The sequence below is a fragment of the Talaromyces atroroseus genome, assembly GCF_001907595.1.
Source record: "Talaromyces atroroseus strain IBT 11181 chromosome Unknown scaffold_0, whole genome shotgun sequence".
In the NCBI taxonomy this organism is placed as follows: Eukaryota; Fungi; Ascomycota; class Eurotiomycetes; order Eurotiales; family Trichocomaceae; genus Talaromyces; species Talaromyces atroroseus.
The window spans coordinates 1,662,484-1,673,183 of NW_017971432.1; the positions used below are offsets into that span (position 1 = coordinate 1,662,484).

Sequence of the window (10,700 nt, forward strand, 5' to 3'; positions counted from 1 at the left end):
GGGGGTGGTTTCTACACTACATCATTATGTCCTTGAACCATCCCCTAAAAATTAGGTACATCTCAGCAGCTATGCCCTAAAAGTATCCGACATAGAAATGAAATAGAGGAGAGATTCAAGAGAAGTCCCTCAAATAACCGCCGTTGGAAGAGAGAAGAAAAGAAAACCTAGCTCTTCCTGACCTCCACTGTAGCACATCTACCAACCCAATGCACCCTGAGTGTCTTCACCAGTAGCCCAACCGCCACTAGCTTCAATGGGTGGCATTTCACCTCCTGCCATTTCTTCTTCGCGGCCTGCTTCATCTGCCGCTGGCTCCGGGCATTTTCTGAAAGAATGTCCCATTTCGCCGCAATTGGTGCACTTTACTCGAGACCAGTCCCGAGGCTTGGGGCAGTCGCGGCCATAGTGACCCGTCTCATCGCAGTTGTTGCAGGTAATAAGGTCCATATTCTGCGGCTGGTCGCATACCCGTGACATATGGTCCTCTGCACCACACTTACGGCATGTCTTGACGAATTTCGGGGCAGATGGGCAGTCCTTGGCGAAATGGCCCTTTTCATTGCAGCGACGACATTCGACATTGGCCAAGCTCGGAGGCTCCGTGCAGTCAGCAGCTTTGTGGCCAGAGCCACCACAATTGCGGCAAGCGAATTTGTTGACCCGTTCCTGCGTACAGTCGCGAGCACGATGCCCGACTTCGGAGCAGTTGACGCACTTGATTTCGACACGCTCCGGAACTACACGCTCCTGTTGGCATCCCTTCGAACCATGACCAAGCTCTACGGGGGGGGAAAAAGATCACATTAGTACCTTTCCCTTTAGCCAACGTGATTTACTGCTTACCTCCGCAATTGCTGCATATGGGGACCATTCGATCATGCTCGAAGCCGGCATCAGCAAGGCGTTCGAGATTCTCCTCTGGCGTAGCTGGCCAGCGGTCCTTGAGATTCGCACGACGTGGCTCAGCACTGAAAAAGAGCTTGACAACGTAGGTGCAGTTCAGGCGTCCTTGGAGATCGATCAGTGTGAATGGTTTGAAATTTTCCATTTGCTTTTCCTACAACAGTGAGTGAGTCTTGCGTGTTGCGCGCAGCCTGTTTTACCTGTAACTTACAAGTGCAATTAGGTAGACACCGGCTTCTTCAGCACGCAATTTCTTCTCAATGTCAACGAAGGTCTTGGTTGGTTCCGCCTTGGTGTACACTTTGAAGGCCTGATGGTAATTATCAGCCACGTCCAATTCAACAGACCCAGAGGTAGGACAGACATCACGGAAGTCTTCAAGATCTCGCTTAGCATCGGCCTTCTTGAGATTGGCCCAAGCTTGCTCAGGAGTCTCGTCAGGAATGTCGTTCAAGTCAAACTGACGATTGTCCTTGCATTCAGACGTCTTGTGGCCTGGTATAATGCATGATTAGCGTCAGTCACTCGCATAGGTTTTAATAGACTGCTCACCCTCTTTGCGGCAATTTTTACACACGTCAGCAGGTTTCTGGGGACATTCGGCTGCGGGATGACCCTCTTCGTTGCAAATTCGGCAAGTACCCTTGAAAACGCGAGGGTGAGGGCAGTCGGCTTTGTTGTGGCCTTCTTCACCGCAGTTGAAACAGGCGCCGCTGCCGCCGCCGCCGCCTCGACGTGGCTCTGGGCATTCGCGAGCAAAGTGTCCAGATTGGCCACAGCTGTTCAATAGAGGTAAGCACAAGTCATCAATATCCTTTGGAAACTCACTTGCGGCAAGTGTCGTCACGAGGGCCATCGGTATCACCAGTATCATCAGCGAAATCATTCTGTTCCTTCAACGGGGCGAAATCCTGAGATGGAGCAGGAGCACCCCAATCATAGCTGTCTCCGGCTCCATTGGTTGGCTCAGTGTACCAGTCAGCCATCTGTAGGTTGCATTAAAAGGTCAGCTATAGTTGAGTGTGAACTATACAGAAAAGAACTCGAAGGCTGGGGCACAGAAGCTAAAGAAGTTGAGAAATGAGAAGGCAAGCAGGTGGAGAGGCAGCAAAGGCCGGGACAGTAGATTCAATTTCTGGACTGGATGGGCCAGTTTGTTGTGGCATTTTGCTGACCATCGTCCACGAAGGCACATGTTGAGGACAAAATCCATGAGAAACCTACCGTGCATGTGCTGGCAGCAACAGATTCTTTGAAGCTCTGCACGGACTACCAATGGATAGAGATGACCTTCAGGGAATAGAGGCAAATTCTGACCCGAGGTGGCAGACACGAGAGAGAAAGAGAAAGAGGGAAGAGGAAGAGGAAGAGGGTGAAGAAAAGAGTTACCCAGGTGACCTGCAAACGCAGAGGGAAGGCGCGCCCCCCCCCCTTCCTCATTAGGCAAGATGCGAGATCCTCAGGGACACAATTCTTTTTCAGTTTAGAGCTTTTTATTGGCACACAAAATAGATACTACGGTATAGACGTTCAACCTGCCCGTGAATTAATCTGATCTCCTAGTAATCAAGAGGACCTGTCTCGTCTTTTCATCTCTATCTCTGAGGTCTTTGTCTTCCAGCATCCCATAAGCATCCTCCACCTGCCCACATAACGCATCCTCCCAAGAAGAGGACATGTTTCCATCTCGTCCAAGTGATGGTGTCCCAGCGTCGTCCCAGCAAGCCTGCACCGTGTCCCCGATCTTCTCTAGAAACCCCTTGAGCCCCTTTTCCTTCCCTCCACCAGCATGATAGCTCCAAAACGGTCCCTTGACAGCCCAGCGTGGCCCCATGCTTTCTTCAACAATACGATCGACTTCGGCAGCTGTAACGACACCCGAGTTTACAAGATGTATGGCTTCGCGAAAAAGGGCAAACGATAGACGATTTGCCACGAAACCAGTGACTTCCTCCTTAAGAACGACTGGCGATCTGTGTAGTGTGTTCCAGTATTCCATGGTTCTGTCTATATATTGCTTCGACGGATGAATTGAATCCGAGTCTCCAGCATCGTTGCGAGGAGGCACAATCTCCAAGACCGGCATTATGTGCGGTGGATTGAAGGGATGGACCACAAGTAGTCGTGAAGGCTCTTGCATGTTAAGGCCCTGGACAGATGCCGGGATGCCAGAAGTGCTGGACCAGAACAATGCTGTTGAAGGGGCGGTCTTTTCAATCTGTATCCATAACCCTTGTTTAAAAGCCACATTCTCGGGTCCTTGCTCTTGCACTATGTCGGCCGAATCCAATGCCGATGAGAGTGTTGAGGATAGGAGAAGCTGCTTCGATTCTAGCAATTCCCCGAGAGGGGCAATTTCTGCGCTTAGGTATCCTTACTAGCTTTTTAGTACATCGAGAAGTAGTGTATCAAGAGGTCGTTTACCTGGTAACGTAGTCCTAACGTATTCCTCTATGTCAGGGCGTGGGTCATAAATGATGACTTGGATTCTCTTGCTCGGATGAGACAGATGCAGTGCTGCAAACGAGAGCCCGATAGTCCCAGACCCAACAATGGCGATTCGCAGGTCATAAGATGGTGCTGCCATATTTATTTTTAGACAAGTTATAGATCGGTCTGTGCCTTGAGATGTATAATATATCTGAGCAAGTCACTGTGCCGGAAATATGATTGATTGTATGTAGGTAGTTCACGGCACGTCGGGTAAATAACCACTCTCCCCGCACATATCCCTGCATGCACATATATATATATATATATATACTGCCCTATCACGGCAAATTTCAATGCTTTCATGTATTTTCATTCAACCCAAAAAAAAAATATTTATAGTACAAGATTTCCCATGTAAGACGAACCTCACACACCAAATGCAAGAAAAAACAATGGGGTATCAAAAGGAGCCTCCGCAGCACTCCCTCTCAATCAAAAGCTGTGTAATTCCACTGCCACCTGTCCGATGCCTCGCGATCACATATCGCTTTTCTATACTGCTTGGCTTCAAGTCTCCGTCTCAAACCCCTTAAGCGAACTTGCGATGTATGATTTCAGGATCTTCGTGCCATTCATCGGCGCTTACCCACATCTACGATATCGGGGGTTAGTGCGCTGATTGTAGGAAACGAGAAACAAATTTTAGAAAAGAGAATTGTTACCTTTCGGAATGTGCTCAAACCCGCTAAGATGCCTCCTCCGATCCACGTCGTGTATTTACGCTCAGCAGGCGCAGAAATACGGATTTTCATATCTTCCACAGCAAGTCTCTTGATCTCCCGCATTAACCGGTCTGGGAAGTTCTTGCACAGTGTCGTGCCACCTGATAAGACAATGTTGAGATAAAGGGCTTTGCGGAGGTCGAGGTCGGTCCGTGTGATGGCGTCCTGTACAATTTGGTGAACTCCAGGGTATTCCATGCCGATAATCTCAGGATCGAACAAAATCTCAGGGGCGCGGTAACGTTCTTGGCCAATCTAATCCTTGAAGTTAGTAAAGAATGGCTTTCGGGCCTCGCAACCTTGCAGCCACTCTCTTACCTTCATCTTATGTCCATCAGGCAGGACGTATTCGATGGTTTTTGACTCGGATTTGTGATAACTATTTATCCATTCTTTCTCTTCCCTTTTCGGATCCAACGACACGTAGCATACTTTCTCCTTGATCATACGTACGACTTCCTTCTCGGCACTCGTGTGGAGGACGTAGCCATTCTTCCGCAATAACAATTGCATTTGTTCTGTGACATCCCGGCCAGCAACATCGATTCTTCGAATGCTGTTTGGAACTGCAAACCCTTCATATACCGGCACAGCGTGGGACACCCCATCACCGGAGTCCAATACCACACCCGTCGTTCGGCCTGAAGCATAAAGGGAAAGAACGGCCTGAATCGACGTATACAGAGCCGGGATGTTAAACGTTTCGAACATAATCTGCGCGGCGATATCTCGATTCTTCCTTGGGTTCAGCGGCGGCTCGGTCAGGAGCACGGGATGCTCTTCAGGGAGTGTCTTCAATTCGCTCTCATACACGTGGTGCCAAATTTTCTCCATGTCGTCCCAGTCGGTAACGATGCCATGTTCCAAGGGATACCGAATCTTCAAAAGCCCTCGCAAGTCCTGTGCTTTCTGCCCAATAAAAACGTCGCCCTCTAGCCCACCAGCCATGACCCGCGGGTGCTTTGGTCGGCCAACAAACGAAGGGAAATAGCATGATGGGATTTCTTCACCGGCGAATCCTGCTCGTATCGTGCCGCTGCCATTATCTATGACAATAGGAACGTTATGCAGACTTGCATCTGTCATTTTGGTGCTATCGACGGTGTGTATGTAAACGAGATGTCAAAACAAAGATGCGCGGGCGGACGTGTCAATTCGCGATTCGAATGCGTCGCGGCGTAGCACAATCGAATTGAGGGCCTTGGTTAATCTATAAGAGAAGAGAATTTGAAGAAATAGAAAAGTCGTGAATGAACGTGTCAACGCTACTGCTTGCCGTGAGCAGGGCCAGGAGGAGGTTGATTGATTTATTCGCTCTGCGGAGAAGTTGGCTGTCGGTTTCCCCTGTCCGCGCGCTCTCGATCAAAAAGGAGCTTGGGCCAACCAGAACAATCGATCGACTCGCTGCTATGTCTGCACTTCCTTTTCTTCGATCATTCTCAAACCATCGCTCATTGTTGCACTAATTGTGATAATAATGATACTACTATGTCTACTGGTAATATACAGCCAAAGCAACGAAACTAATCTTAGAAATAGGTGACGTTATTGTCGCGTTGCGTTCCGTCCAGATAAGCCCACGGTTCCAGCTTCTCTGCAGGACCTGGCCAAGTTATAATGGTGTCCTTTGCTGAAGTATATCGAGCAGTCTTCCTTTGTGCAGGAGAAAGCCTCGATTCTCGGGATTAGGGCATCATTGCCCGATCGGTGATCTAATCTAATCCAAGAAACCCAACTCGTCTTCCACAACGCCGGCCAAGCCCCTTTTATGTCTCGATCCGACACTGTCCTTTGGCGGCCAAATTCGTGAGAGGCTGCGAAGGCTCTCTGCTTTCTGAACGGAATCCGCGAGACGGCTAGGCTTGTCAGGTATAGATCAGTAGTCTAATCAAAGACACTACTCACTTTAACTGTCCGGCAACGGCCCAGCCGTTATTCTCAATCTCTTTGGCAAGCTCTTCTTGGTGGTTGCCTTGGAGTGCTGGATTTGGTACCACGACGAGAGGCACGCCGATGCGCAAGGCTTCCATGATCGAGCCCGATCCTTTTTTTTAAACAGATTCAACTTTGAGAGCCTCGCACTCAACTGTCCACCCAGGAAAGCTTACCCGCATGGCTGAGAATCATTCCCTCCACAGTATCCAGAGCTTTATTTGATTGGGTTGAGCGCATCTCCTGGAGAAGTCCTTCCTGTCTAAAGCCGAACCCTTGGATAACAAGACCATAGCGTGCAGGGCTTTCGGGGGGAGCGTTTTGGATGAATGTGTCAAAGATAGCACGGCCCTCTTTTCCGTACTGGATCAGAAGTTTTGTATATTCATGAGTTTTGAGCGCCTCGAGGAAATCGCTGTCTAAAACATTCGAAAGCAAGGTATCGAACGGAGCTGTAGCGCCAATAGTCACAAAGCACACCTTCTGAGGTTTGTTGGCCATAGTCGCGAGAGCAAGAATCAATAGAATAATCAAGACATGTTTCAAGAAATATCTGCAAATTACAAATACCTTGTCTGCAGTTCCGGCTGTCGTTCCTTGTTGGTTGGTTGCTGAGAAGGAAAGCAACTCGGCAAGCCAATGACATCACGTGAAATTATCCAGCGAATAAATGCCACTAACCTCTAATGGTCCAGCACGCTAACCACACAAGGCTAGTCCCTCAATCTTCCCCGATGCGCCAGAAATAATTGTCGGCAGCGTCGAGAAGCAACTACGCCGTGACAATTGCCATTCCATTGAACCAGTGCACCCTCACCATGGCCGGAACAGCGAGAGCGCTGAGCCGTGCGGCCCATATGTTTTCTCGGAGACAGCACCTGGCCTCTTCGCAAGTTTTCCACACACAGCCCGCGCCAATTCGTGTCCAACAGACACGATGGTTCACACCATCGCCCTTTACCTATCTCCCTAAAAGTTCGGACGCGGAATCAAAGAATGCTCCGTATGAGATCATCGAGGATTTGCCTGACTACTCAGTCGACAATTTCACGGAAGCCGAGAAGTCCATGTATGAATTGATGTCCCCTGAAGAACGGGCAGTATTCGACGCCGAAAACAGACGGTTTGTCGAGATGTGGAGAGACCCGCGTCGACAAAAAGAAGATATCGACCTAATCGAACAATCAGCGGCTCGCATTGAGAAGGAATCGAAAATGCGATTTGAGGATGTCAGAGAGAGAAATCGTGGTTTCTGGGCGGAGGAAGAAGACGATGAATTCTCCAATGCGGAGGATGGAGATGACACTTTCAACGATGATGAAATCACATCCATGGCCCACGCTGAGCTGGAACTACACCGTGAGGTTCGAGAGTATTCTCGTATTGCAGCATGGGATATGCCCTTGTTGAGCAGTATGTTGAGACGAAAATTTTCTATCGCTGTTAAACACTTCTTCTTTTACTGACTAGACTCGTTACAGACCTTACCAAGCCGTTTGAACTGCCCAAAGAGAACCAGATTCTCCGGTTTCGATACACAACGTATATGGGTGAACAACACCCGGCCGAACACAAGGTTGTTATGGAACTCAGCTCCAAGGACCTGGTACCGAAACATTTGACCGAAGCGCAGCGCCAGACATTCCTTAAACTCGTCGGACCTCGCTATAACCCCGATACAGACATTGTGCGCATGTCATGCGAGAAGTTCTCCGCTCGGGCTCAGAACAAACGCTATCTCGGCGATACCGTCAAGAATCTCATCAAGGAGGCCAAGGAAGGCGACTCCTTTGCAGACGTGCCTCTTGACCTTCGACACCACAAACCAAAACCCAAATATATCTTCCCGGAGTCGTGGAAAATGTCGGAAAGTCGTCTGCGACAAATCACCACTGATCGCGAAAACCGACTTCGCATTGAGCAAGAGCGTAATGCCGTAGTGGATGGCAAGGAGTCTGTGCTGCACGCTATTCGCACTTTACCAGAACTGAGTCAACATCCTCAGCTGCGTGCTGCAGATGATAAGGCCGCTGTCAAGGAGACAGTAGGCAGGGGGAAAGCTGGCGCTCGATTGAGAAGATAGATTGAACTCATCAACACCAGTTCTCATAGCACAAGCCATGTATATTTCGCTCTGTACCATACACCACCACGCAATATCAAATTTGAATGTTCTATCAGGTCCAAACTTTTGTCGTAGAAACCCCAAGACAATAGAAGATGTACGTACGCTACGCAAAATCAATCCTATGGCTTTTTCTATTGAACAACCCAATTCATAAGGAATGAAGCTTATATTTCCTCAATAGCTTTCCAAATTATCGATAATCACCTCATCTGGTAGATTTTTCACTTTTTTAGACACAAGCGGCGAATTAAAACAATAAGATGACTTCTGCCACCCAACTCGAGACCATTCACCATCGAAAAGGAGAGAACTAAGCAAGAACAATAACTATAAATTAAGAAAGAAAAGAAAAGAAGAGAAAGAGAAAGAAAAAATACCATACCCATCTGAATCCTTTCTTGGGGCGGACAGACAGACCTTGGAGCCCAAAGATGAAACGAGAAGATATATGCCTGATAGAGCCAAGGGGCAGTTTTCTCAGAGAGTTGAATTCTCGAAAAGTAAAAAGAAAGAAGAAAGAGAAGAAATTGCGTCGATAATCAAGAAATAAGAAATGGGGAAATGAAATGAAATGAGAAAAAAGATGAAAATGAAATAAAATCCGAACTTATTAAACTTATTACCAAACTGACTGACTGTCTCGGTCGTAAATAACGGGGAGGGAGAGAAAAGAGAGCGAGAGGATCGCTCAACGACGCCCACGATCAAGAAAGACAAGGTTCGCTCAGAACAAGATCAAGTTCCCATAGCGATCCTCAGGGATGGAAGAATCAAGCAACTCGCTGATGCTACGGTATTTGGGCTCGGAATTGTCGAACTTGGCGAGTTCATTGCTGAGGTTGTCAAGGGTGTCATCGGCAGCATTGATGTCCTCTTCGGCCACACTGTACCGTTTGGTCTTGTTGTTGGTCACTGGCGGTTGAATCGTAGTCGACCGCGGGGTTCCTCCCAGGGAGCTGAACGGCGAGAATGAGTTCACTGTATCAGTCATTGAAGGGATAGTTTCTGGAGACATACTATATTCATGGTTAGGACCTTGAGATTCAAAGAGACGGCGAGAACGAACGGGGCCGCTGCCAGTCGGGGTCTGAGGTGCATCATACTTATAGGAGAACGATGCGTTTCCAATGCGTTCAAAGTCAATGAAGCGGCTGATGCTTGGCGGGGTGACAGGACTTGAGCCATTGGTAGTGTTGTTCTTGGTGGTGGTGGTGGTGGTGGTGGTGGTGTTGAGACCAGCTCTGTACACCATGTCGAGAGGATCATCAACGACCTGGGCTTCAGTGACGGTTTCCCCGGCCATGGAGGGGGTCTCGGGGGTAATAGTCTTGGTCTCAGAGATTGTCTTGATGCTCCTGACATCGCTCTTCTCCTTGCCATGGCCGTACTCGATGGCTTTCATCGGAGCTGCACGCTTGCGCCAGTTGTTCTGAGTGTAGCTAGCACCAACACGCGAACGAGAGCGAAGACTGGGGATATTGTGCTTGTCACGATACCAAGCTGGGATCTCCTGCAGCCCGATGGTCTCCAGGGTCTCAATATCGGTTGGCATAATGTGCTTGTAGCGGCAGCCTAGAAAGGACCAGGTTAGTGATATATAATAGCAACAAGAGCAAAAAAGAAGCTTACCCTGCTGCTCAAAGTCACACTCGCCAGTGCGGATCCAGTACGAGCAGTAGACTTTCGCTGGCTTGTCGGTGCTGCCATCATGCTGGTCAACCAGATTCATTAGTTGAGGCCGATTCCAATTTCAGGGGCCCGGGAAAGAAGACACAAGAAACCAACCTTCTTGTCGTAATGACGGCCCTTGCCCTTACCATAGAAGGTGGTGAGAGCGAAGGAGTCATTCTTGGCCTCGGTAATGCCAACGCTGCAATGATGGCCGTCGACGATGTAGTAAACGCCACGGGTAGGGACAGTGCCGACGCTGGTCATGCCGCGAGTGTCGGACACGTTCATGTTGCGTGGCACGCCGTGGATGCTGATCTCATTCGGCAGCTCATCGAGGGCAATGAGAGGAGTAATGGCGTTGTTCTCGCGAACGAGGAAAAACTGAGGGCGAATCTCAGACATGGTGAGTTGCAAGTGAGGACAATTGAGAGGAAGCAACGAGAGGAAATAATCCGCCAGGGAACGGAGGAACAGGGGAACGAAGGATAAAAGATGACCGATAAAAGACTCTGAAAGAGATATTCTTTCCGACACGACAGTGAGAAGATGGCAAAGGAGATGCCGAATCCCAAGAGGCTGTCCTTGCCTATAAGAGCTTGGGTCTTGGGCACTTGACGCTCTGTATAGCTTTTGAATAGCGAGACCTGCAGGGAAAGAAGGAGGAAATGGTATACTGTAAAGAAGCACTTCAAATTGGACGGAGAGAAGAGATGTGAAGCTTGGTGGAGGGCGAGAAGAGAAAAAAGACATGGATTTATACGAGGAGAAAGAAGGCGGCTGGGGACGAGGGGGAGGAGGAGAGACACCGCGAGACAGAAAGGTGACATGAGGGCGGGGCAACCTGTCAG

At 49.0% G+C, this 10,700-nt stretch overlaps 4 protein-coding genes across 4 annotated transcripts; 1 reads left to right on the forward strand and 3 right to left on the reverse strand.

Annotated features, from left to right (window-relative positions):
- Positions 1 to 198: 198 nt before the first annotated feature.
- Positions 199 to 5,207, reverse strand: UA08_00595 (hypothetical protein; the record flags this gene model as incomplete). The annotated part of the gene is made up of 10 exons (XM_020260418.1): positions 199 to 782; positions 847 to 1,060; positions 1,118 to 1,401; positions 1,459 to 1,685; positions 1,735 to 1,892; positions 2,131 to 2,175; positions 2,483 to 3,264; positions 3,331 to 3,486; positions 3,986 to 4,376; positions 4,440 to 5,207. The coding sequence occupies 10 exons, from the start codon at positions 5,205 to 5,207 to the stop codon at positions 199 to 201; spliced, it is 3,609 nt and encodes a 1,202-aa protein (XP_020124161.1).
- A 631-nt stretch (positions 5,208 to 5,838) lies between these two features.
- On the reverse strand, positions 5,839 to 6,554 carry UA08_00596 (hypothetical protein; the record flags this gene model as incomplete). Its single annotated transcript, XM_020260419.1, has 3 exons — positions 5,839 to 5,977; positions 6,027 to 6,165; positions 6,230 to 6,554. 3 exons carry the CDS (start codon positions 6,552 to 6,554, stop codon positions 5,839 to 5,841), a joined length of 603 nt encoding a protein of 200 aa, XP_020124160.1.
- Positions 6,555 to 6,871: 317 nt separating this feature from the next.
- Positions 6,872 to 8,136, forward strand: UA08_00597 (hypothetical protein; the record flags this gene model as incomplete). Its single annotated transcript, XM_020260420.1, has 2 exons — positions 6,872 to 7,466; positions 7,535 to 8,136. 2 exons carry the CDS (start codon positions 6,872 to 6,874, stop codon positions 8,134 to 8,136), a joined length of 1,197 nt encoding a protein of 398 aa, XP_020124159.1.
- A 769-nt stretch (positions 8,137 to 8,905) lies between these two features.
- Positions 8,906 to 10,254, reverse strand: UA08_00598 (hypothetical protein; the record flags this gene model as incomplete). The annotated part of the gene is made up of 3 exons (XM_020260421.1): positions 8,906 to 9,753; positions 9,811 to 9,892; positions 9,967 to 10,254. 3 exons carry the CDS (start codon positions 10,252 to 10,254, stop codon positions 8,906 to 8,908), a joined length of 1,218 nt encoding a protein of 405 aa, XP_020124158.1.
- Positions 10,255 to 10,700: the final 446 nt, after the last annotated feature.